The 26,995-nt window shown below is 50.8% G+C and overlaps 1 protein-coding gene across 1 annotated transcript in view; it reads left to right on the top strand.

Moving 5' to 3' along the window:
* Nucleotides 1-593: 593 nt before the first annotated feature.
* The window catches only part of LOC138855257 (probable basic-leucine zipper transcription factor R), a 52,028-nt gene continuing 25,626 nt past the window's right edge, over nucleotides 594-26,995 (top strand). The window contains exons 1-2 of the mRNA XM_070103703.1: nucleotides 594-2,286; nucleotides 25,860-26,323. Of these exons, the coding sequence (XP_069959804.1) occupies nucleotides 2,120-2,286; nucleotides 25,860-26,323 (631 nt within the window). The 5' untranslated portion in view covers nucleotides 594-2,119. The remainder of the gene's footprint in view (nucleotides 2,287-25,859; nucleotides 26,324-26,995) is intronic.

Here is a 26,995-nt window from a genome sequence, read left to right as displayed (position 1 = left end):
CAGTGTTGTGAGGCAGTGTTGTGAGTCAGTGTTGTGAGGCAGTGTTGTGAGTCAGTGTTGTGAGTCAGTGTTGTGAGGCAGTGTTGTGAGTCAGTGTTGTGAGTCAGTGTTGTGAGGCAGTGTTGTGAGTCAGTGTTGTGAGGCAGTGTTGTGAGTCAGTGTTGTGAGTCAGTGTTGTGAGGCAGTGTTGTGAGTCAGTGTTGTGAGGCAGTATTGTGAGTCAGTGTTGTGAGGCAGTGTTGTGAGTCAGTGTTGTGAGGCAGTGTTGTGAGGCAGTGTTGTGAGTCAGTGTTGTGAGTCAGTGTTGTGAGTCAGTGTTGTGAGGCAGTATTGTGAGTCAGTGTTGTGAGGCAGTGTTGTGAGTAAGTGTTGTGAGTCAGTGTTGTGAGGCAGTGTTGTGAGTCAGTGTTGTGAGGCAGTGTTGTGAGTCAGTGTTGTGAGTCAGTGTTGTGAGGCAGTGTTGTGAGGCAGTGTTGTGAGTCAGTGTTGTGAGTCAGTGTTGTGAGGCAGTGTTGTGAGGCAGTGTTGTGAGTCAGTGTTGTGAGTCAGTGTTGTGAGTCAGTGTTGTGAGGCAGTGTTGTGAGTCAGTGTTGTGAGTCAGTGTTGTGAGGCAGTGTTGTGAGGCAGTGTTGTGAGGCAGTGTTGTGAGGGCAGGTTTCGCGAGTAGTAGTACATTGGTAATGAGGGGACATGAGACCCATGCAGTGTAAACAATGAAATTTCAAAGGGAACCATATGATCAAGGGTTTGGCGATCCTGTGAGAGAGAGAGAGAAAGAGAGAGAGAGAGAGAGAGAGAGAGAGAGAGAGAGAGAGAGAGAGAGAGAGAGAGAGAGAGAGAGAGAGAGAGAGAGAGAGAGAGAGAGAGTGAGTGAGAGAAGCTAGACAGAGGGGGGGAGAGACGATGAGTGTACTGTAAGGGGAGTGACAATGGAGGGAGGTAGGGAGGGAGAACGTGAGGTGGAATATCGACGAGGTTGGGGGCAGGTTACCACAAGTACTTCCCCTAGCTACTACCCACCAAAACACTCCCATGTCTTGCTCACACAGCCTCCCCAACCATACTTCCTCCCCAGCAAAACCTTTCCTCCCCAGTCAGCCTGTCTCCCTAGAAGAAACACCTTCACCGCCACTAGTTCTGATACAACAATGGGAACCTTCTCAAGACAAGTGATCGTTATCGGTCAGTTAGACTTGTTTCACCACGTCGAAGAGTTACTGTGTCTGGACTGTGATAGTGACTGTGATACGTAAGGAGTGGCCAAAGTGTATAGTGTATTACGGTGTGTGGCGTTAGTGTGCAGGAGAGAAGCGGGTGCCAGTGTGTAGACAGTGTATCGAAGCGGCACTTGATGGCATCAACAGGTTCGCTGGTGGAGTCTGGCGCTGCCTCGCCCACCCTCACCTCGTAGAAATTCGAACTGCTTCTCAGGAGTCTGAAATAAGATTTAATTCCTCTGAGGAAGACAAGGAGAACTCTCGTAGCCTTTTGCCTGAACTGTAGCGAGGCTACGACTACGGCCAAGACTACATATTGTACGAGAACAGAGGTAAACAGCCTACCTTTCGCTGCCTCGTATAACTTGACATACCTCATAGGCCTACCTCACACTCCTGCCACTCACCAGACTTACCTCGTGGCCTCACACAGGTCTCAGTTTCGCGACTAATCTCTAAGACATGGGAAGAGTGTAGTCTTCCAAGACACTGGTGTTAGGAGTGAGAGAGAAGAGAGAGAGAGAGCTGGGGTACTGGAGATGCTTCCTCTGGTGAGATGACGATGCCCAAGCCTCATACCCACACCTCATACCCATGCCTCATATCCACGCCTCATACCTACTACCACTGTCAGCAGGGGGGCTGGCTTCGCCCCTGCGTTATCCAGTGGCAGACAGCAGTTACTGCTGCGTCATGGCAGGACTGACAACCCCTTGAACCTTCACCCCTTTCAACTCTAATTTTTCTTCCCTGTTTCTTTGCCTTCTCTGTTTTTCCTTGTTTCTCTCGCTGCCTTCTCGGTTTCTTCCTCCTGTTTCCCTTTCTTCCCATTTCTCCCGTGTCTTCCTTATTTACTTAATTTGGTTAACGTTGGAGGCCCCTGCGTCTCCTGACGACACGTCATGGCATCAAGACCTAGCTCACACCAGGCACAAGACCACAGAAGGGGACCACAGGCAGACCCCCTCCATGAAAGACAGTCTCAGTTCGACCCCAACCACGGGAGGGAAACACAAATCGACCCCCACCATCTGAAGGAACACCAGTTCGACCCCCACCTCCTTTACTGGTAAGCCTTCCCCACTGCTGACTATAAAGCTGTTCCTGTTCACCTAGTAGTAATTAGGTACCTGGGTGTTAATGGACTGGTGTGGGTCGCATCCTGGGACAAAATTAAGTTACGGGAAATGCCCCTCGACACTACTACCACAACGAGCTTTCTATATAGTATGTCATTGATGTCAGCTATGGTCTGTATAAGTTGTATCATGTACTTGTAGAAATAAAGATTATTATTATTATTATTATTATTATTATTATGTGATGTAGTCCAGCTGGGCTTGTGAGGTCTCTGGGGAGACCTAATTTAACCAATTATATGGTCACACCTTGCCTTGGCAAACGTCTGTAGCCACGCCCACGTCTGAGGTCTTTTGTTCTTGATGCCTCAGACCTAGGCGTCAGGTCGTACACGTGGTACATATACCATTGGGGAGGGGGTACTTTGACTACGATATAAGCTCTTCCCTGGGATACCTCCGGTAGAGTGGGTAGAGGTCTCACAATTATTATTATTATTATTATTATTATTATTATTATTATTATTATCTTCGTTGCTGTACGTACGTAACTGGTGATATGCAAGATGCATGTGCAACACCTGCGTAGCTTTATTCTTAAGACGTTTCGCCCACCAGTGAAACGTGCTGCCTGCCTAGTTGTGTTTGCCGGGTCAAGCTACAGCTCCTGGCTCCGTCTCTTACCTCTCGTCGACCTGCTTGTTGGTACAAGTGTGGGAACAAGCTGATTCTTGGTACAAGTGTGGGAACAAGCAGCGTGTTGGTACAAGTGTGGGAACAAGGTGATTCTTGGTATAAGTGTGGGAACAAGGTGATTCTTGGTACAAGTGTGGGAACAAGCTGCTTGTTGGTACAAGTGTGGGAACAAGGTGATTCTTGGTATAAGTGTGGGAACAAGGTGATTCTTGGTACAAGTGTGGGAACAAGCTGCTTGTTGGTACAAGTGTGGGAACAAGGTGATTCTTGGTATAAGTGTGGGAACAAGCTGCTTGTTGGTACAAGTGTGGGAACAAGGTGATTCTTGGTATAAGTGTGGGAACAAGCTGCTTGTTGGTACAAGTGTGGGAACAAGGTGATTCTTGGTATAAGTGTGGGAACAAGGTGATTCTTGGTACAAGTGTGGGAACAAGCAGCGTGTTGGGACAAGTGTGGGAACAAGGTGATTCTTGGTATAAGTGTGGGAACAAGGTGATTCTTGGTACAAGTGTGGGAACAAGCTGCTTGTTGGTACAAGTGTGGGAACAAGGTGATTCTTGGTATAAGTGTGGGAACAAGCCGATTCTTGGTACAAGTGTGGGAACAAGCTGCTTGTTGGTACAAGTGAGGGAACAAGCAGCGTGTTGGTACAAGTGGGTGTGGGTGTCCCTTAGCTCGGTCACTAGCGCACTCAGCTCACACACGGAAGTCCGGAGATCGAATCTTCGGTACGGCTGGAAAACATTAGGGACGTGTTTCCATAAGACACCTGCTGTCTCTGTTCACCTATCAGTCAAAAATGGGTAGCTGGGTGTTAGTGGACTGGTGTGGGTCGCATCCTGGGTGTTAGTGGACTGGTGTGGGTCGCATCCTGGGTGTTAGTGGACTGGTGTGGGTCGCATCCTGGGTGTTAGTGGACTGGTGTGGGTCGCATCCTGGGTGTTAGTGGACTGGTGTGGGTCGCATCCTGGGTGTTAGTGGGCTGGTGTGGGTCGCATCCTGGGTGTTAGTGGACTGGTGTGGGTCGCATCCTGGGTGTTAGTGGACTGGTGTGGGTCGCATCCTGGGTGTTAGTGGACTGGTGTGGGTCGCATCCTGGGTGTTAGTGGACTGGTGTGGGTCGCATCCTGGGTGTTAGTGGACTGGTGTGGGTCGCATCCTGGGTGTTAGTGGACTGGTGTGGGTCGCATCCTGGGTGTTAGTGGACTGGTGTGGGTCGCATCCTGGGTGTTAGTGGGCTGGTGTGGGTCGCATCCTGGGTGTTAGTGGACTGGTGTGGGTCGCATCCTGGGTGTTAGTTGACTGGTGTGGGTCGCATCCTGGGTGTTAGTGGACTGGTGTGGGTCGCATCCTGGGTGTTAGTGGAATGGTGTGGGTCGCATCCTGGGTGTTAGTGGACTAGTGTGGGTCGCATCCTGGGTGTTAGTGGACTGGTGTGGGTCGCATCCTGGGTGTTAGTGGACTGGTGTGGGTCGCATCCTGGGTGTTAGTGGACTGGTGTGGGTTGCATCCTGGGTGTTAGTGGACTGGTGTGGGTCGCATCCTGGGTGTTAGTGGACTGGTGTGGGTCGCATCCTGGGTGTTAGTGGACTAGTGTGGGTCGCATCCTGGGTGTTAGTGGACTGGTGTGGGTCGCATCCTGGGTGTTAGTGGACTGGTGTGGGTCGCATCCTGGGTGTTAGTCGACTGGTGTGGGTCGCATCCTGGGTGTTAGTGGACTGGTGTGGGTCACATCCTGGGTGTTAGTGGACTGGTGTGGGTCGCATCCTGGGTGTTAGTCGACTGGTGTGGGTCGCATCCTGGGTGTTAGTGGACTGGTGTGGGTCGCATCCTGGGTGTTAGTGGACTGGTGTGGGTCACATCCTGGATGTTAGTGGACTGGTGTGGGTCGCATCCTGGGTGTTAGTGGACTGGTGTGGGTCGCATCCTGGGACAAAACTGACCTAATTTGCGGGAAATGCTCAGCATAACAAGCAGCTTTCTATATAGTAGTATGTTACTGATGTCAGCTATGGTGTGTATACCTTGTACATGTACTGGTATACCTTGTACATGTACTTGTATACCTTGTACATGTACTTGTATACCTTGTACATGTACTTGTATACCTTGTACATGTGCTTGTATACCTTGTACATGTACTTGTATACCTTGTACATGTACTTGTATACCTTGTACATGTGCTTGTATACCTTGTACATGTACTTGTATACCTTGTACATGTACTTGTATACCTTGTACATGTGCTTGTATACCTTGTACATGTACTTGTATACCTTGTACATGTACTGGTAGTAAATAATGATATTATTATTATTATTATTATTATTATTATTATTATTATTATTATTATTATTATTATTAAGTGTGGGAACAAGCAGTATGGGGGCCACACAAGGTGCTACTAGTGTCGGGTGTAGCCGCCAGGGGACTTAAAGCTGAATGTCTGTACTCTGACCCTGGTACTCTGGTCCTGGCATTCCGGCCCTGGTACTCTAACCCTGGTGCCCTGGTACTCTGACCTTGGTATTCTGGCACTGGTAATCTGGACATAATACTCTGGTCCTGGTACTCTGACGCTGGTAATCTGGCCCTGGTACTCTGACCCTGGCAATCTGATCCTAGTGCTCTGGCCCCTAGTACACTGGCCCTGGTTCTCTGGCCCTAGTACCCTGACCCTAGTACTCTGACCCTGGTACTCTGATCCTAACACTCTGATCCTAGTGCTCTGGCCTCTAGTACACTGGCCCTGGTTATCTGGCAATAGTACTCTGGCTCCTAGTACTCTGGCCCTAGTACTCTGACCCTAGTACCATGGCTCTTAGTATTCTGTCCCTGGTACTCTGGCTCTAGTACTCTGGCCCCTAGTACCCTGGCCCTGGTACTCTGGGCCTAGAACTTTGGCCCCTAGTACTCTGGCCCTAGTACTTTGGCCATGGTGCTCTTGCCTTAGTACTCTGGCCGTGGTACTCTGACCCTAGTGCTCTGCCCCTAGTACTCTGGCCCTGGTACTCTGGCTCTGGTACTCTGGCCCTAGTACTCTGGCCCTAGTACTTTGGCCCTGGTACTCTGGCCCTGGTACTTTGGCCCCTAGTGCTCTGGCCCTGATACTTTGGCCCTAGAGCTCTGCCCATAGTACTCTGGCCCTGGTACTCTGGTCCTGGTACTCTGGTCCTAGTACTCTGGCCCTAGTACTCTGGTCCTGGTACTCTGGCCCTTGTACTCTGGCCCTAGTGCTCTGCCCCTGGTACTCTGGCCCTGGTACTCTGACCCTGGTACTCTGGCCCTAGTACTCTGGCCCTAGTACTCTGGCTCCAGACAATCTGCTGGTGCTGGTAATACTATAGTCGTTGTTACAATTGTGGTTATTATAAATGTTGTGGTTGTGGTGGAAAGGATACCTCAAGGATACCCGAAGGATACCTGGATACCTGAAGGATACCTGATGGATACCTGAAGGATACCTGAAGGATGTTTTCGGGTATTAATAAACCCAAGGCATTTCTACCCAAGGTGTTGCTACTGTTACTGGTGCTGCTACTGTTACTAGTGCTGCTACTGTTACTGGTACTGCTACTGTTACTAGTGCTGCTACTGTTACTGGTGCTGCTACTGTTACTGGTGCTGCTACTGTTACTGGTGCTGCTACTGTTACTAGTGCTGCTACTGTTACTAGTGCTGCTACTGTTACTGGTGCTGCTACTGTTACTAGTGCTGCTACTGTTGCTGGTACTGCTACTGTTACTGGTGCTGCTACTGTTACTGGTTCTGCTACTGTTACTAGTGCTGCTACTGTTACTGGTGCTGCTACTGTTACTGGTGCTGCTACTGTTACTAGTGCTGCTACTGTTACTGGTACTGCTACTGTTACTGGTGCTACAGTTACTGGTGCTGCTACAGTTACTAGTGCTGCTACTGTTACTGGTGCTGCTACTGTTACTAGTGCTGCTACTGTTGCTGGTACTGCTACTGTTACTGGTGCTGCTACTGTTACTAGCGCTGCTACTGTTACTAGTGCTGCTACAGTTACTGGTGCTGCTACTGTTACTAGTGCTGCTACTGTTACTGCTGCTGCTACTGTTACTGGTACTGCTACTGTTACTAGTGCTGTTACTGTTACTAGTGCTGCTACTGTTACTGGTGCTGCTACTGTTACTAGTACTGCTACTGTTACTGGTGCTGCTACTGTTACTAGTACTGCTACTGTTACTGGTACTGCTACTGTTACTGGTGCTGCTACTGTTACTGGTACTGCTACTGTTACTAGTACTGCTACTGTTACTGGTGCTGCTACTGTTACTGGTGCTGCTACTGTTACTGGTGCTGCTACTGTTACTGGTGCTGCTACCGTTACTAGTGCTATTACTGTTACTAGTGCTGCTACTGTTACTAGTGCTGCTACTGTTACTGGTGCTGCTACTGTTACTAGTGTTGCTACTGTTACTAGTACTGCTACTGTTACTAGTGCTGCTACTGTTACTGGTGCTGCTACTGTTACTGGTGATGCTACTGTTACTAGTGCTGCTACTGTTACTAGTGCTGCTACTGTTACTGGTGCTGCTACTGTTACTAGTACTGCTACTGTTACTGGTGCTGCTACTGTTACTAGTGCTGCTACTGTTACTAGTTCTGTTGCTGTTACTGGTGCTGCTACTGTTACTAGTGCTGCTACTGTTACTGGTGCTGCTACTGTTACTGGTTCTGCTACTGTTACTGGTGCTGCTCCTGTTACTGGTGCTGCTACTGTTACTAGTGCTGCTACTGTTACTGGTACTGCTACTGTTACTGGTGCTGCTACTGTTACTGGTGCTGCTACTGTTACTAGTGCTGCTACTGTTACTAGTGCTGTTATTGTTACTAGTGCTGCTACTGTTACTAGTGCTGCTACTGTTACTAGTGCTGCTACTGTTACTAGTGCTGCTACTGTTACTGGTGCTGCTACTGTTACTGGTACTGCTACTGTTACTAGTGCTGCTACTGTTACTGGTGCTGCTACTGTTACTAGTGCTGCTACTGTTACTGGTGCTGCTACTGTTACTGGTGCTGTTACTGGTGCTGCTACTGTTACTGGTGCTGCTACTGTTACTGGTGCTGTTACTGTTACTGGTAATGCTACTGTTACTAGTGCTGCTACTGCTACTAGTGCTGCTACTGTTACTAGTGCTGCTACTGATACTGGTGCTGCTACTGTTACTGGTGCTGTTGCTGTTACTGGTACTGCTACTGTTACTGGTGCTGCTACTGTTACTAGTGCTGCTACTGTTACTAGTGCTGCTACTGTTACTGGTGATTGTACTGTTACTAGTACTGCTACTGTTACTGGTGCTGCTACTGTTACTAGTACTGTTACTGGTGCTGCTACTGTTACTGGTACTGCTACTGTTACTGGTGCTGCTACTGTTACTGGTGCTGCTACTGTTACTGGTGCTGCTACTGTTACTGGTGCTGCTACTGTTACTAGTGCTGCTACTGTTACTGGTGCTGCTACTGTTACTAGTGCTGCTACTGTTACTGGTGCTGCTACTGTTACTAGTGCTGCTACTGTTACTGGTGCTGCTACTGTTACTAGTGCTGCTACTGTTACTGGTGCTGCTACTGTTACTGGTGCTGCTACTGTTACTGGTGCTGCTACTGTTACTGGTGCTGCTACTGTTACTGGTGCTGCTACTGTTACTGCTGCTGCTACTGTTACTGGTGCTGGTACTGTTACTAGTGCTGCTACTGTTACTAGTGCTGCTACTGTTACTGGTGCTGCTACTGTTACTGGTGCTGCTACTGTTACTGGTGCTGCTACTGTTACTGGTGCTGCTACTGTTACTAGTGCTGCTACTGTTACTAGTGCTGCTACTGTTACTAGTGCTACTACTGTTACTCTTGCTGCTACTGTTACTAGTGCTGCTACTGTTACTAGTGCTGCTACTGTTACTAGTGCTGCTACTGTTACTAGTGCTGCTACTGTTACTAGTGCTACTACTGTTACTCTTGCTGCTACTGTTACTAGTGCTGCTACTGTTACTAGTGCTGCTACTGTTACTAGTGCTGCTACTGTTACTAGTGCTGCTACTGTTACTAGTGCTGCTACTGTTACTAGTGCTGCTACTGTTACTAGAGCTGCTACTGTTACTGGAGCTGCTACTGTTACTGGTACTGCTACTGTTACTAGTGCCGCTACTGTTACTAGTACTGCTACTGTTACTGGTGCTGCTACTGTTACTAGTAGTTACTGGTGCTGCTACTGTTACTAGTACTGTTACTGGTGCTGCTACTGTTACTGGTGCTGCTACTGTTACTGGTACTGCTACTGTTACTAGTACTGCTACTGTTACTGGTGCTGCTACTGTTACTGGTGCTGCTACTGTTACTGGTGCTGGTACTGTTACTAGTGCTGCTACTGTTACTGGTGCTGTTACTGTTACTAGTGCTGCTACTGTTACTGGTGCTGCTACTGTTACTAGTGTTGCTATTGTTACTGGTGCTGCTATTGTTCCTAGTGCTGCTACTGTTACTGGTGCTGCTACTGTTACTGGTGCTGCTACTGTTACTGGTGCTGCTACTGTTACTAGTGCTGGTACTGTTACTAGTGCTGCTACAGTGACTGGTGCTGCTACTGTTACTAGTGCTGCTACTGTTACTGGTGCTGCTACTGTTACTAGTGCTGCTACTGTTACTGGTGCTGCTACTGTTACTAGTGCTGCTACTGTTACTGGTGCTGCTACTGTTACTGGTGCTGCTACTGTTACTGGTGCTGCTACTGTTACTGCTGCTGCTACTGTTACTGGTGCTGGTACTGTTACTAGTGCTGCTACTGTTACTAGTGCTGCTACTGTTACTGGTGCTGCTACTGTTACTGGTGCTGCTACTGCTACTGGTGCTGCTACTGTTACTAGTGCTGCTACTGTTACTAGTGTTGCTACTGTTACTAGTGTTGCTACTGTTACTAGTGCTGCTACTGTTGTTGGTGCTGCTACTGTTACTGGTGCTGCTACTGTTAGTGGTGCTGCTACTGTTACTAGTGCTGCTACTGTTACTGGTACTGTTACTGTTACTGGTGCTGCTACTGTTACTGGTGCCGCTACTGTTACCAGTGCTGCTACTGTTACTAGTGCTGCTACTGTTATTGGTGCTGCTACTGTTACTAGTGCTGCTACTGCTACTGGTGCTGCTACTGTTACTGGTGCTGCTACTGTTACTAGTGCTGCTACTGTTACTAGTGTTGCTACTGTTACTAGTGCTGCTACTGTTACTGGTGCTGCTACTGTTACTGGTGCTGCTACTGTTACTGGTGCTGCTACTGTTACTAGTGCTGCTACTGTTACTGGTACTGCTACTGTTACTGGTTCTGCTACTGTTACTGGTGCTGCTACTGTTACCAGTGCTGCTACTGTTACTAGTGCTGCTACTGTTACTGGTGCTGCTACTGTTACTTGTGCTGCTACTGTTACTGGTACTGCTACTGTTACTGGTGCTGCTACTGTTACTGGTGCTGCTACTGTTACTGGTGCTGCTACTGTTACTGGTACTGCTACTGTTACTGGTGCTGCTACTGTTATTGGTGCTGCTACTGTTACTAGTGCTGCTACTGTTACTAGTGCTGCTACTGTTACTAGTGCTGCTACTTTTACTGGTACTGCTACTGTTACTGGTGCTGCTACTGTTACTGGTACTGCTACTGTTACTAGTGCTGCTACTGTTACTGGTGCTGCTACTGTTACTGGTGCTGCTACTGTTACTAGTGCTGCTACTGCTACTAGTGCTGCTACTGTTACTGATGCTGCTACTGTTGCTGGTGCTGCTACTGTTACTGGCGTTGCTACTGTTACTGGTGCTGTTACTGTTACTGGTACTGCTACTGTTACTGGTACTGCTACTGTTACTAGTGCTGCTACTGTTACTGGTGCTGCTATGCTGTGTTGCTAGTTGCTGCTATTGTTGATAGTTGCTGCTATTGTTGCTAGTTGCTGTTGTTAGTTGCTGCTACTGTTGCTAGTTGCTGCTACTGTTGCTAGTTGCTGCTGTTGCTAGTTGCTGCTACTGTTAACTGGTGCTGCTAACTGTTACTAGTGCTGCTATGTTGCTGGTGCTGCTGCTGCTTGTTAACTAGTGCTGCTGCTTGCTGGCTGGTGCTGCTACTGTTACTGGTGCTGCTACTGTTGCTGAGATTGCTGCTGCTGTTACTAGTGCTGTACTGTTGCTGGTTGCTGCTGCTGTTACTAAGTGCTGCTACTGTTACTGGTGCTGCTACTGTTACTAGTGCTGCTGACTGTTACTGGTGCTTGCTGCTGCTAGTGCTGCTGCTGTTGCTGGTGCACTGCTGTTACTGAATTCTGCTCTGTTACTGGTGCTGCTACTGTTGCTAGTTGCTGCTGCTGTTGCTAGTTGCTGCTGCTGTTGCTGTGCTGCTGCTGTTGCTGGTTACAATGCTGCTGCTGTTTACTAGTGCTGCTTACTGGTTGCTGTTGCTGCTCTGTTGCTAGTGCTGCTGCTGTTGCTGGTGCTGCTGCTGTTGCTAGTGCGCTACTGGTGCTGGTGCTGCTGCTGTTACTAAGGTGCTGCTGCTGTTGCTGGTGCTACTTTTGCTAGTTGCTGCTACTGTTGCTAGTTGCTGCTACTGTTGCTAGTTGCTGCTATTGTTGATAGTTGCTGTTGTTAGTTGCTGCTGCTGTTGCTAGTGCTTGCTGTTACTGGTGCTGCTGCTGTTGCTGGTGCTGCTGTTACTTGTAGTGCTGCATGGTTGCTGGTTGCTTAACTTAATGTTTGCTAAGTGCTGCTGCTGTTGCTGGTGCTTGCTGTTTTACTAGTACTGCTACTGTTGTTAGTTGCTGCTACTGTTGTTAGTTGCTGCTACTGTTGTTAGTTGCTGCTACTGTTGCTAGTTGCTGCTACTGTTGTTAGTTGCTGCTACTGTTATGTTAACTGCTGCTTGTTGCTGGTTGCTGCAATGTTGCTCAGTTGCTGCTGCTGCTTGCTGTTGCTGGTTCATGCTGTTGCTGGTGCTGCTGCTGTTGCTGGTTGCTGCTGCTGTTGCTGGTGCAGCTGCTGTTGCTGGTGCTTAACTGCTGTTACTAGGTGCTGCTGCTGTTGCTGGTAACAAGCTGCTGTTGCACTAGTCTGCTCTGTTGCTGTTCTAGCTGTTTACTGTGCTGCTACTGTTGCTGCTGCTGCATTTGCTAGTGCTGCTACTGTTAGCTGGTGCTGCTGCTGTTACTGGAGTGCTGCTAACGATTGCTGGTTAACGCTGCTTGTTGCTAGTGCTGCTGCTGTTGCTGGTGCTGCTACTGTTGCTGTTAACGCTACTGTTGCTGGTTGCTAACTGCTGTTACAGTGCTGCTTACTGTTACTGGTGCTGCTGCTGTTACTAGTGCTGCTACTGTTACTGGTGCTGCTACTGTTACTAGTGCTGCTACTGTTACTGGTGCTGCTGCTGTTACTGGTGCTGCTACTGTTACTGGTGCTGCTGCTGTTACTAGTGCTGCTACTGTTACTAGTGCTGCTACTGTTACTGGTGCTGCTACTGTTGCTAGTGCTGCTACTGTTACTGCAGTAAGTTATCAGTCTTGCTGATACTCTTACATACCACAGCTTCAACTGGAGATGTTAAAGTTGAACTTCGATTGCTTCCTTAGCCTCTCTCTCTCTCTCTCTCTCTCTCTCTCTCTCTCTCTCTCTCTCTCTCTCTGTCTCTCTCTCTCTCTCTCTCTCTCTCTCTCTCTCTCTCTCTCTCTCTGTCTCTCTCTCTCTGTCTCTCTCTCTCTGTCTCTCTCTCTCTGTCTCTCTCTCTCTATCTCTCTCTCTCTCTCTCTCTCTCTCTCTCTCTCTCTCTCTCTCTCTCTCTCTCTCTCTCTCTCTCTCGCTCTCTCTCTCTTCTCTCTCTCTCTTTTTTTTTTTTTTTTTTTTTTTTTTTTTTTTTTTTTTTTTTTCTCACACAGGGTTTGACCAGGTTAAGGATCCCTAGCTTTATTGACAAGCTATTTACAGGTTAAGGATTCCCAACTTTATTGGCAAGCTAAGAGCTGTAACATACATCAGCTCATTTGAAAGCATTTTTATTGTTATGAGACATACAAGTAGGGAACAGGATGAAGTTGGAGCCATCTTTGGACCAGCATTTTCATTTGATTAACTGACTTTATCTCGTTGACATCATTATGCTGTACGAATGTGTTCCATACTCGAGTCATCCTGGGTATATATGATCTAAGATGGAGTGATGTTCTGGAGAAGGGTACAGCCAGAGTGAAGTTGCTGCTTTCTGCCCGTCTTGTGGCATAAAAGCTTGTTTCATGCTGTCCTCGAAGTGGATCCAAGTGTGGTACTTTGACAATATTGGCCTTGTACATAACAGTAAGGCCACCCACATCCCTCCTATGTTGAAGGCTCTGCTTAAATGACAGATCTATCCAAGATGGGTCCAGGCGAGAGATGAGACGTCTTGCTCTGTTTTCTACTCTGTCAAGCAGTGGCAGATGAGAAGGGGGGGGACAGGCAAACCAAGAATGTGGAGCATACTCAAGGTGTGAGCGTACTTGTACCTCGTACAGAATCTTGCAACCCCTACTGTCAAGCAGATGCGAGATACGGCGAAGTGCTGTAAGCTTCCTGGCTGCCTTGTTTGCAAGATTTACATCATGGTTCTTCATGGTTAATTTGGAGTCAATTTTCACCCCAAGGATATCAACTTCTTCTCCAGGTGCTAACACCCTCCCATTCATCCTTACTACTGCACCAGCATTACCATCATGGTGCCTAGAGACGATCATCATTTGCGTTTTCTCTGGTGCAAATGTTACTTGCCATCTATTTCCCCAAGCTGATATAGCTCTCAGCTGGTGATTGATGTAGCTTAGAGCAGCTGGCATTTCTTCTCTTGGATAAATGAATGTCAGTGTACAGTCGTCTGCATATGCATGTGATTCTGGGATGAGATGAAGAAGGTCGTTGAAGTAGACATTCCATAACAATGGACCCAGCACGCTTCCTTGTGGAACACTTGCCCCAATAGGATGTCTTGCTGATTCCGTTCCATTGAGAACTACATAGAGATCTACCTGAGGTAATCACTGAGGAGACATAGCGTAGAGCCTGCAATTCCCAGTGCTTGAAGTTTTGCTAAGAGGCCCTAGTGCCACACCCGGTCGAAAGCGCCAGCAATGTCCAGTGCTACCACACAGCTGACTTTGGATTCATCCAGTGACTGGTGCCACTTGTGGAGGAGGTTTAATAACAGATCAGCAGGCAGTAACCTTTCCTGAAGCCATATTGACGATCACAAAGTACTGAGTGGCAGTCAAAAAACTCTGTCATTTGTCTTGAGATTATTGTCTCAAGGATCTTACCAGTGATTGACAGGAGTGACACTGGTCTGTAGTTGCTGATTTCTGCTCTGCTCTTCTTTTTGTGAACAGGGACTACATTTGCCTCTTTCCATAGAGAGGGCCATTTACACTGTACTAGGCAGTGCTGAAAGATGCGAGTTAGAGGTGCTGCTAGCTGGTCTGCACATCTTCTCAACAATCTTGGGCTCAACTTTTCTTGGCCCACAGCCTTATCTTGGTCAAGCGATTTAAGAAGGAAGTGCACCTCCTCCTGCCTTATTGTCACCACTGACAGTTTTGACACAGTTCTTGCAGCTAGCCAAGGAGGGTTCCTTGCTGGATCAGGAACTTGCATTTTGGTATCAAAGTGTTCAGCAAAGAGGTCCGCCTTCTCTTGACTACTAGTAGAGGTGGTCCCATCCTGTCGATTTAGAGGTGGAATAAGTTCATCAGGCAGATAACCTTGTCTGTCCTTGACCTTGTCCTCTCTCTCTCTCTCTCTCTCTCTCTCTCTCTCTCTCTCTCTCTCTCTCTCTCTCTCTCTCTCTCTCTCTCTCTCTCTCTGTCTGTCTCTCTGTCTGTCTGTCTCTCTGTCTGTCTGTCTGTCTGTCTGTCTGTCTCTGTCTCTCTCTCTCTCTCTCTCTCTCTCTCTCTCTCTCTCTCTCTCTCTCTCTCTCTCTCTCTCTCTCTCTCTCTCTCTCTCTCTCTGTGTCTCTCTGTCTCTGTCTCTGTCTCTGTCTCTGTCTCTCTCTCTCTCTCTCTCTCTCTCTCTCTCTCTCTCTCTCTCTCTCTCTCTCTCTCTCTCTCTCTCTCTCTCTCTCTCTCTCTCTCTCTCCTGTGAAGATACGCCAGCCTTACCTGTCGTTGATACCATTGTGCCTCTCTCCACACCAGGCCTACTGCTTGATGGTCTGTTCAACCAGGTTGTTGGTGTAGGACAAACGTTAGAAAAATAAACACCAAAGCCACGAAACCACGTAGAAGAATGGTGAAGATCAGATGGAGTTTGGGGTAATCAGTCCCTCAATCAGGAGTCGACGCAATCAGTCCTTCTAGATTGATGGACCAATTACATCGACTTCAGGCTGAGGGACTGATTACCTCAAATTCATTCTGATCTTCCCCATTCTTCTTTGCATTGGACTGATGAAGCCATTTATCTACACAGGCACCACAACACAGATTCCCTTGGAAAACTAAAGACACAAGCAGTATAATGTGATCCTTTATTGACAATATTTCGCCCACACAGTGGGTTTTATCAAGTCACAAACAGATCTACCGGAGTGACCTGATAAAGCCCACTGTATGGGCGAAACGTTTAGTTTCCTATTGTGTCGGTATTTTATACCATTTATTTCGAAAGATTCCCCTAAGTACCTGACGTATTCAAGAAGGTTGGACAAACCATACCCCCGGCCGGGATTGAACCCGCGGTCAGAGAGTCTCAAAACTCCAGCCCGTCGCGTTAGCCACTAGACCAGCTAGCCACAATAAGATTCGTCCAACTAGGTATATTTCTACACCATAGGAAAGTTAGCACAGGCACCTCTGTGACCACAAATGCAAGTTTTTACAGACGAATCTCCAGCTAGCGTGGCCGTGACGAACTCTAGCTCAAGTCCCTTCACTGCCGTCAACATGGCTCAAGAAATCGTAATGACACGATTGCAAACAAACCATACCCCCGGCTGGGATTGAACCCGCGGTCATAGTCTCAAAACTCCAGCCCGTGGCTAGCTGGTCTAGTGGCTAACGCGACGGGCTGGAGTTTTGAGACTCTATGACCGCGGGTTCAAACCCGGCCGGGGGTATGGTTTGTTTGCAATCGTGTCATTACGATTTCTTGAGTTAAGGTTGGACAAGTTGGAATGGTTGGGTTAGAGAAGGACCTACCCTGTATGGGCCTCCTGCAGTGATGCTCCATTCTTATGTTTTAACTTGAGACACCAAATTTCATCTGGAAGGTCTCTAACAGGCTTCTTCAGTCGAGTACAGAGGCAGCAGAAGTAGAGATGTAGAGACGATGTCATCAGTCCAACACTCTTGAAGACGTAGTTTTGAGGTGGTCAGTCCCTTGGCCTAGAGAAGAGTATTTACGTCATTGTCACCTGACCTAAGTAGGTTGGGGCAGTGGCTTAAGCCGGTAGGAGACTTGGACCTGCCTCGCATGGGCCAGTAGGCCTGTTGCAGTGTTCCTTCTTTCTTATGCTATTTTCTAGTCGGGAATAATGTCGCAGTAAAGATACCTGACAGTTGCACATGTGTCTTATTAAGTTGTTAGTGTTGGTTACCATTATCATCTTCACAAGTAAAAGTCTTGGGTACAACAGTGTTAAATGGCCGGCCATTCAGCGTGCACAATATTGTAAATGTTGCAAAGGTCAGAAAAATGGCTTGGTAATGATTTTAAAAAAAAAATTTGGCGCCTAAATGGCTAGTTTATTGTGCACCTCATCTCTCACTGTCTCTCCCTCCAGCATCTCTCACTGTCTCTCCCTCCAGCATCTCTCACTGTCTCTTCCTCCAGCATCTCTCACTGTCTCTCCCTCCAGCATCTCTCACTGTCTCTCCCTCCAGCATCTCTCACTGTCTCTCCCTCCAGCATCTCTCACTGTCTCTCCCTCCAGCATCTCTCACTGTCTCTCCCTCCAGCATCTCTCACTGTCTCTCCCTCCAGCATCTCTCACTGTCTCTCCCTCCAGCATCTCTCACTGTCTCTCCCTCCAGCATCTCTCACTGTCTCTCCCTCCAGCATCTCTCACCGTCTCTCCCTTCAGCATCTCTCACTGTCTCTCCCTCCAGCATCTCTCACCGTCTCTCCCTCCAGCATCTCTCACTGTCTCTCCCTCCAGCATCTCTCACCGTCTCTCCCTCCAGCATCTCTCACCGTCTCTCCCTCCAGCATCTCTCACTGTCTCTCCCTCCAGCATCTCTCACTGTCTCTCCCTCCAGCATCTCTCACTGTCTCTCCCTCCAGCATCTCTCACCGTCTCTCCCTCCAGCATCTCTCACTGTCTCTCCCTCCAGCATCTCTCACCGTCTCTCCCTCCAGCATCTCTCACTGTCTCTCCCTCCAGCATCTCTCACTGTCTCTCCCTCCAGCATCTCTCACTGTCTCTCCCTCCAGCATCTCTCACTGTCTCTCCCTCCAGCATCTCTCACTGTCTCTTCCTCCAGCATCTCTCACTGTCTCTCCCTCCAGCATCTCTCACTGTCTCTCCCTCCAGCATCTCTCACTGTCTCTCCCTCCAGCATCTCTCACCGTCTCTCCCTCCAGCATCTCTCACCGTCTCTCCCTCCAGCATCTCTCACTGTCTCTCCCTCCAGCATCTCTCACCGTCTCTCCCTCCAGCATCTCTCACCGTCTCTTCCTCCAGCATCTCTCACTGTCTCTCCCTCCAGCATCTCTCACCGTCTCTCCCTCCAGCATCTCTCACCGTCTCTCCCTCCAGCATCTCTCACTGTCTCTCCCTCCAGCATCTCTCACCGTCTCTCCCTCCAGCATCTCTCACTGTCTCTCCCTCCAGCATCTCTCACCGTCTCTTCCTCCAGCATCTCTCACCGTCTCTCCCTCCAGCATCTCTCACCGTCTCTCCCTCCAGCATCTCTCACCGTCTCTCCCTCCAGTATCTCTCACTGTCTCTTCCTCCAGCATCTCTCACCGTCTCTCCCTCCAGCATCTCTCACTGTCTCTCCCTCCAGCATCTCTCACCGTCTCTCCCTCCAGCATCTCTCACCGTCTCTCCCTCCAGCATCTCTCACCGTCTCTCCCTCCAGTATCTCTCACTGTCTCTCCCTCCAGCATCTCTCACCGTCTCTCCCTCCAGCATCTCTCACCGTCTCTCCCTCCAGCATCTCTCACCGTCTCTTCCTCCACCATCTCTCACTGTCTCTCCCTCCAGCATCTCTCACCGTCTCTCCCTCCAGCATCTCTCACCGTCTCTCCCTCCAGCATCTCTCACTGTCTCTCCCTCCAGCATCTCTCACCGTCTCTCCCTCCAGCATCTCTCACCGTCTCTCCCTCCAGCATCTCTCACCGTCTCTCCCTCCAGTATCTCTCACTGTCTCTCCCTCCAGCATCTCTCACCGTCTCTCCCTCCAGTATCTCTCACTGTCTCTTCCTCCAGCATCTCTCACCGTCTCTCCCTCCAGTATCTCTCACCGTCTCTCCCTCCAGTATCTCTCACCGTCTCTCCCTCCAGCATCTCTCACTGTCTCTTCCTCCAGCATCTCTCACCGTCTCTCCCTCCAGTATCTCTCACCGTCTCTCCCTCCAGTATCTCTCACTGTCTCTCCCTCCAGCATCTCTCACTGTCTCTTCCTCAAGCATCTCTCACCGTCTCTCCCTCCAGTATCTCTCACCGTCTCTCCCTCCAGTATCTCTCACCGTCTCTCCCTCCAGTATCTCTCACCGTCTCTCCCTCCAGCATCTCTCACTGTCTCTTCCTCCAGCATCTCTCACCGTCTCTCCCTCCAGCATCTCTCACCGTCTCTCCCTCCAGCATCTCTCACTGTCTCTCCCTCCAGCATCTCTCACTGTCTCTCCCTCCAGCATCTCTCACTGTCTCTCCCTCCAGCATCTCTCACTGTCTCTTCCTCCATCATCTCTCACCGTCTCTCCCTCCAGCATCTCTCACCGTCTCTCCCTCCAGTATCTCTCACTGTCTCTCCCTCCAGCATCTCTCACCGTCTCTCCCTCCAGTATCTCTCACCGTCTCTCCCTCCAGCATCTCTCACTGTCTCTCCCTCCAGTATCTCTCACTGTCTCTTCCTCCAGCATCTCTCACCGTCTCTCCCTCCAGTATCTCTCACCGTCTCTCCCTCCAGCATCTCTCACTGTCTCTTCCTCCAGCATCTCTCACCGTCTCTCCCTCCAGTATCTCTCACCGTCTCTCCCTCCAGTATCTCTCACCGTCTCTCCCTCCAGCATCTCTCACTGTCTCTTCCTCCAGCATCTCTCACCGTCTCTCCCTCCAGTATCTCTCACCGTCTCTCCCTCCAGCATCTCTCACTGTCTCTTCCTCCAGCATCTCTCACCGTCTCTCCCTCCAGTATCTCTCACCGTCTCTCCCTCCAGTATCTCTCACCGTCTCTCCCTCCAGCATCTCTCACCGTCTCTCCCTCCAGCATCTCTCACTGTCTCTTCCTCCAGCATCTCTCACCGTCTCTCCCTCCAGTATCTCTCACCGTCTCTCCCTCCAGCATCTCTCACTGTCTCTCCCTCCAGCATCTCTCACCGTCTCTCCCTCCAGCATCTCTCACTGTCTCTTCCTCCAGCATCTCTCACCGTCTCTCCCTCCAGTATCTCTCACCGTCTCTCCCTCCAGTATCTCTCACCGTCTCTCCCTCCAGCATCTCTCACTGTCTCTTCCTCCAGCATCTCTCACTGTCTCTTCCTCCAGCATCTCTCACCGTCTCTTCCTCCAGCATCTCTCACTGTCTCTTCCTCCAGCATCTCTCACCGTCTCTCCCTCCAGCATCTCTCACTGTCTCTTCCTCCAGCATCTCTCACCGTCTCTCCCTCCAGTATCTCTCACCGTCTCTCCCTCCAGTATCTCTCACCGTCTCTCCCTCCAGCATCTCTCACTGTCTCTTCCTCCAGCATCTCTCACTGTCTCTTCCTCCAGCATCTCTCACTGTCTCTTCCTCCAGCATCTCTCACTGTCTCTTCCTCCAGCATCTCTCACTGTCTCTCCCTCCAGCATCTCTCACTGTCTCTTCCTCCAGCATCTCTCACTGTCTCTTCCTCCAGCATCTCTCACTGTCTCTCCCTCCAGCATCTCTCACTGTCTCTCCCTCCAGCATCTCTCACTGTCTCTTCCTCCAGCATCTCTCACTGTCTCTTCCTCCAGCATCTCTCACTGTCTCTCCCTCCAGCATCTCTCACTGTCTCTCCCTCCAGCATCTCTCACTGTCTCTTCCTCCAGCATCTCTCACTGTCTCTTCCTCCAGCATCTCTCACTGTCTCTCCCTCCAGCATCTCTCACTGTCTCTCCCTCCAGCATCTCTCACCCCGTCTCTCCCTCCAGCATCTCTCACTGTCTTTCCCTCCAGCATCTCGCACTGTCTCTTCCTCCAGCATCTCTCACTGTCTCTCCCTCCAGCATCTCTCACCGTCTCTCCCTCCAGCATCTCTCACTGTCTCTCCCTCCAGCATCTCTCACTGTCTCTTCCTCCAGCATCTCTCACTCTCTCCCTCCAGCATCTCTCACCGTCTCTCCCTCCAGCATCTCTCACTGTCTCTCCCTCCAGCATCTCTCACTGTCTCTCCCTCCAGCATCTCTCACTGTCTCTTCCTCCAGCATCTCTCACTGTCTCTTCCTCCAGCATCTGTCACTGTCTCTTCCTCCAGCATCTCTCACTGTCTCTTCCTCCAGCATCTCTCACTGTCTCTTCCTCCAGCATCTCTCACTGTCTCTCCCTCCAGCATCTCTCACTGTCTCTCCCTCCAGCATCTCTCACTGTCTCTTCCTCCAGCATCTCTCACTGTCTCTTCCTCCAGCATCTCTCACTGTCTCTTCCTCCAGCATCTCTCACTGTCTCTTCCTCCAGCATCTCTCACTGTCTCTTCCTCCAGCATCTCTCACTGTCTCTCCCTCCAGCATCTCTCACTGTCTCTTCCTCCAGCATCTCTCACTGTCTCTTCCTCCAGCATCTCTCACTGTCTCTCCCTCCAGCATCTCTCACTGTCTCTTCCTCCAGCATCTCTCACTGTCTCTTCCTCCAGCATCTCTCACTGTCTCTCCCTCCAGCATCTCTCACTGTCTCTTCCTCCAGCATCTCTCACTGTCTCTTCCTCCAGCATCTCTCACTGTCTCTCCCTCCAGCATCTCTCACTGTCTCTTCCTCCAGCATCTCTCACTGTCTCTTCCTCCAGCATCTCTCACTGTCTCTTCCTCCAGCATCTCTCACTGTCTCTTCCTCCAGCATCTCTCACTGTCTCTCCCTCCAGCATCTCTCACTGTCTCTTCCTCCAGCATCTCTCACTGTCTCTCCCTCCAGCATCTCTCACTGTCTCTCCCTCCAGCATCTCTCACCGTCTCTCCCTCCAGCATCTCTCACTGTCTCTCCCTCCAGCATCTCTCACTGTCTCTTCCTCCAGCATCTCTCACCGTCTCTCCCTCCAGCATCTCTCACTGTCTCTCCCTCCAGCATCTCTCACTGTCTCTCCCTCCAGCATCTCTCACTGTCTCTTCCTCCAGCATCTCTCACTGTCTCTTCCTCCAGCATCTCTCACTCTCTCTTCCTCCAGCATCTCTCACTGTCTCTTCCTCCAGCATCTCTCACTGTCTCTCCCTCCAGCATTTCTCACTGTCTCTCCCTCCAGCATCTCTCACTGTCTCTCCCTCCAGCATCTCTCACTGTCTCTTCCTCCAGCATCTCTCACTGTCTCTTCCTCCAGCATCTCTCACTGTCTCTCCCTCCAGCATCTCTCACTGTCTCTCCCTCCAGCATCTCTCCCCCTCTCTTCCTCCAGCATCTCTCACCGTCTCTCCCTCCAGCATCTCTCACCGTCTCTCTCTCCAGCATCTCTCACCGTCTCTCCCTCCAGCATCTCTCACCGTCTCTCCCTCCAGCATCTCTCACTGTCTCTCCCTCCAGCATCTCTCACCGTCTCTCCCTCCAGCATCTCTCACTGTCTCTCCCTCCAGAATCTCTCACCGTCTCTCCCTCCAGCATTTCTCGCTGTCTCTCCCTCCAGCATCTCTCACTGTCTCTCCCTCCAGCATCTCTCACTGTCTCTCCCTCCAGCATCTCTCACCGTCTCTTCCTCCAGCATCTCTCACTGTCTCTCCCTCCAGCATCTCTCACCGTCTCTTCCTCCAGCATCTCTCACTGTCTCTCCCTCCAGCATCTCTCACCGTCTCTCCCTCCAGCATCTCTCACCGTCTCTTCCTCCAGCATCTCTCATCGTCTCTCCCTCCAGCATCTCTCACCGTCTCTCCCTCCAGCATCTCTCACCGTCTCTCCCTCCAGCATCTCTCACCGTCTCTCCCTCCAGCATCTCTCACCGTCTCTCCCTCCAGCATCTCTCACTGTCTCTCCCTCCAGCATCTCTCACTGTCTCTCCCTCCAGCATCTCTCACCGTCTCTCCCTCCAGCATCTCTCACCGTCTCTCCCTCCAGCATCTCTCACCGTCTCTTCCTCCAGCATCTCTCATCGTCTCTCCCTCCAGCATCTCTCACCGTCTCTCCCTCCAGCATCTCTCACTGTCTCTCCCTCCAGCATCTCTCACCGTCTCTCCCTCCAGCATCTCTCACCGTCTCTCCCTCCAGCATCTCTCACCGTCTCTCCCTCCAGCATCTCTCACCGTCTCTCCCTCCAGCATCTCTCACCGTCTCTCCCTCCAGCATCTCTCATCGTCTCTCCCTCCAGCATCTCTCACCGTCTCTCCCTCCAGCATCTCTCACTGTCTCTTCCTCCAGCATCTCTCACTGTCTCTCCCTCCAGCATCTCTCACTGTCTCTCCCTCCAGCATCTGTCACTGTCTCTCCCTCCAGCATCTCTCACCGTCTCTCCCTCCAGCATCTCTCACCGTCTCTCCCTCCAGCATCTCTCACTGTCTCTTCCTCCAGCATCTCTCACTGTCTCTTCCTCCAGCATCTCTCACTGTCTCTTCCTCCAGCATCTCTCACTGTCTCTTCCTCCAGCATCTCTCACTGTCTCTTCCTCCAGCATCTCTCACTGTCTCTCCCTCCAGCATCTCTCACTGTCTCTTCCTCCAGCATCTCTCACTGTCTCTTCCTCCAGCATCTCTCACTGTCTCTTCCTCCAGCATCTCTCACTGTCTCTTCCTCCAGCATCTCTCACTGTCTCTTCCTCCAGCATCTCTCACTGTCTCTCCCTCCAGCATCTCTCACTGTCTCTTCCTCCAGCATCTCTCACTGTCTCTTCCTCCAGCATCTCTCACTGTCTCTCCCTCCAGCATCTCTCACTGTCTCTTCCTCCAGCATCTCTCACTGTCTCTCCCTCCAGCATCTCTCACTGTCTCTTCCTCCAGCATCTCTCACTGTCTCTTCCTCCAGCATCTCTCACTGTCTCTCCCTCCAGCATCTCTCACTGTCTCTCCCTCCAGCATCTCTTCCCCTCTCTTCCTGCAGCATCTCTCATCGTCTCTCCCTCCAGCATCTCTCACCGTCTCTCCCTCCAGCATCTCTCACCGTCTCTCCCTCCAGCATCTCTCACCGTCTCTCCCTCCAGCATCTCTCACTGTCTCTCCCTCCAGCATCTCTCACTGTCTCTCCCTCCAGCATCTCTCACTGTCTCTCCCTCCAGCATCTCTCACTCTTTCTTCCTCCAGCATCTCTCACTGTCTCTTCCTCCAGCATCTCTCACTATCTCTTCCTCCAGCATCTCTCACTGTCTCTCCCTACAGCATCTCTCACCGTCTCTCCCTCCAGCATCTCTCACTGTCTCTCCCTCCAGCATCTCTCACTGTCTCTTCCTCCAGCATCTCTCACTGTCTCTCCCTCCAGTATCTCTCACCGTCTCTCCCTCCAGCATCTCTCACTGTCTCTCCCTCCAGCATCTCTCACTGTCTCTCCCTCCAGCATCTCTCACTGTCTCTTCCTCCAGCATCTTTCACTGTCTCTCCCTCCAGCATCTCTCACTGTCTCTCCCTCCAGCATCTCTCACTGTCTCTCCCTCCAGCATCTCTCACTGTCTCTCCCTCCAGCATCTCTCACTCTCTCTTCCTCCAGCATCTCTCACTGTCTCTTCCTCCAGCATCTCTCACTATCTCTTCCTCCAGCATCTCTCACTGTCTCTTCCTCCAGCATCTCTCACTGTCTCTCCCTCCAGCATCTCTCACTGTCTCTCCCTCCAGCATCTCTCACTGTCTCTTCCTCCAGCATCTCTCACTGTCTCTCCCTCCAGCATCTCTCACTGTCTCTCCCTCCAGCATCTCTTCCCCTCTCTTCATCCAGCATCTCTCATCGTCTCTCCCTCCAGCATCTCTCACCGTCTCTCCCTCCAGCATCTCTCACCGTCTCTCCCTCCAGCATCTCTCACTGTCTCTCCCTCCAGCATCTCTCACCGTCTCTCCCTCCAGCATCTCTCACCGTCTCTCCCTCCAGCATCTCTCACCGTCTCTCCCTCCAGTATCTCCACTGTCTCTCCCTCCAGCATCTCTCACTGTCTCTCCCTCCAGCATCTCTCACCGTCTCTCCCTCCAGCATCTCTCACTGTCTCTTCCTCCAGCATCTCTCACTGTCTCTCCCTCCAGCATCTCTCACCGTCTCTCCCTCCAACATCTCTCACTGTCTCTCCCTCCAGCATCTCTCACTGTCTCTCCCTCCAGCATCTCTCACTGTCTCTCCCTCCAGCATCTCTCACCGTCTCTCCCTCCAGTATCTCCACTGTCTCTCCCTCCAGCATCTCTCACTGTCTCTCCCTCCAGCATCTCTCACTGTCTCTCCCTCCAGTATCTCCACTGTCTCTCCCTCCAGCATCTCTCACCGTCTCTCCCTCCAGCATCTCTCACTGTCTCTTCCTCCAGCATCTCTCACTGTCTCTCCCTCCAGCATCTCTCACTGTCTCTCCCTCCAGCATCTCTCACTGTCTCTCCCTCCAGCATCTCTCACTGTCTCTTCCTCCAGCATCTCTCACTGTCTCTCCCTCCAGCATCTCTCACTGTCTCTCCCTCCAGCATCTCTCACTGTCTCTCCCTCCAGTATCTCCACTGTCTCTCCCTCCAGCATCTCTCACTGTCTCTCCCTCCAGCATCTCTCACTGTCTCTCCCTCCAGTATCTCCACTGTCTCTCCCTCCAGCATCTCTCACTGTCTCTCCCTCCAGCATCTCTCACTGTCTCTCCCTCCAGCATCTCTCACTGTCTCTCCCTCCAGCATCTCTCACTGTCTCTTCCTCCAGCATCTCTCACCGTCTCTCCCTCCAGCATCTCTCACTGTCTCTCCCTCCAGCATCTCTCACTGTCTCTCCCTCCAGCATCTCTCACTGTCTCTCCCTCCAGCATCTCTCACTGTCTCTCCCTCCAGCATCTCTCACTGTCTCTTCCTCCAGCATCTCTCACTGTCTCTCCCTCCAGCATCTCTCACTGTCTCTTCCTCCAGCATCTCTCACTGTCTCTCCCTCCAGCATCTGTCACTGTCTCTCCCTCCAGCATCTCTCACTGTCTCTCCCTCCAGTATCTCCACTGTCTCTCCCTCCAGCATCTCTCACTGTCTCTCCCTCCAGCATCTCTCACTGTCTCTCCCTCCAGCATCTCTCACTGTCTCTTCCTCCAGCATCTCTCACTGTCTCTCCCTCCAGCATCTCTCACTGTCTCTCCCTCCAGCATCTCTCACTGTCTCTCCCTCCAGCATCTCTCACCGTCTCTCCCTCCAGCATCTCTCACTGTCTCTCCCTCCAGCATCTCTCACTGTCTCTCCCTCCAGCATCTCTCACTGTCTCTCCCTCCAGCATCTCTCACTGTCTCTCCCTCCAGCATCTCTCACTGTCTCTCCCTCCAGTATCTCCACTGTCTCTCCCTCCAGCATCTCTCACTGTCTCTCCCTCCAACATCTCTCACCGTCTCTCCCTCTCTTCAACAGGAGCGTCCCGTCGTCGTACGGTAGAGTGACAGACAGCAGCGGCGGCGGCGGGGTTAAGGGCGGCTGCGGCAGGTGCGGTCAAGCCTTCTCTATCTTCTTCAACAAGCGGGTTAGGTGCGGCGGTGGGTGCGGCGTACCCGTGTGCCGCAGGTGCGCTCCCTGGAGTGCCGCAAGCAACACCCACCTCTGTGGCGTTTGCTGCGCTCACCAGTCCCAAGAACAGCAGTCGCAGTCAGAGGAACAGCAGCAAGAACAGCAGCCGCAGGAACAGTCACAAGAACAGAAGCCGCAAGAACAGTCGCAAGAACAACAGCCGCAGGAACAGTCACAAGAACAGAAGAAGCAAGAACAGTCGCAATCAGAGGAACAACCGCAAGAACAACAGCCGCAGGAACAGTCACAAGAACAGCAGCCGCAGTTCCAAGAACAGGAAGAAGCTGCAGAACCTACAACGCCTAATGATGGTAAGGTATATGTAAATTAAGGGGTATGTAAATTAAGGTATATATATCCTGTGGTAGTAGTTTGGTAGACTGCAACCACCCAGGGAGCTACTACCGTCCTGTGGTAGTAGGTTGGTAGACAACAACCGTCCAGGGAGGTACTACCATCCTGTGGTAGTAGGTTGGTAGACAGCAACCACCCAGGGAGCTACTACCGTCCTGTGGTAGTAGGTTGGTAGACAACAACCACCCAGGGAGGTACTACCGTCCTGTGGTAGTAGGTTGGTAGACAACAACCACCCAGGGAGGTACTACCGTCCTGTGGTAGTAGGTTGGTAGACAGCAACCACCCAGGGAGCTACTACCGTCCTGTGGTAGTAGGTTGGTAGACAACAACCACCCAGGGAGGTACTACCGTCCTGTGGTAGTAGGTTGGTAGACAACAACCGTCCAGGGAGGTACTACCGTCCTGTGGTAGTAGGTTGGTAGACAACAACCGTCCAGGGAGGTACTACCGTCCTGTGGTAGTAGGTTGGTAGACGGCAACCGTCCAGGGAGGTACTACTGCCCTGTGGTAGTAGGTTGGTAGACAACAACCGTCCAGGGAGGTACTACCGTCCTGTGGTAGTAGGTTGGTAGACAGCAACCACCCAGGGAGGTACTACCGTCCTGTGGTAGTAGGTTGGTAGACAG

Source organism: Cherax quadricarinatus, chromosome 86, assembly GCF_038502225.1.
Source record: "Cherax quadricarinatus isolate ZL_2023a chromosome 86, ASM3850222v1, whole genome shotgun sequence".
In the NCBI taxonomy this organism is placed as follows: domain Eukaryota; kingdom Metazoa; phylum Arthropoda; class Malacostraca; order Decapoda; family Parastacidae; genus Cherax; species Cherax quadricarinatus.
This window is presented reverse-complemented; position numbering and strand designations above follow the sequence as displayed.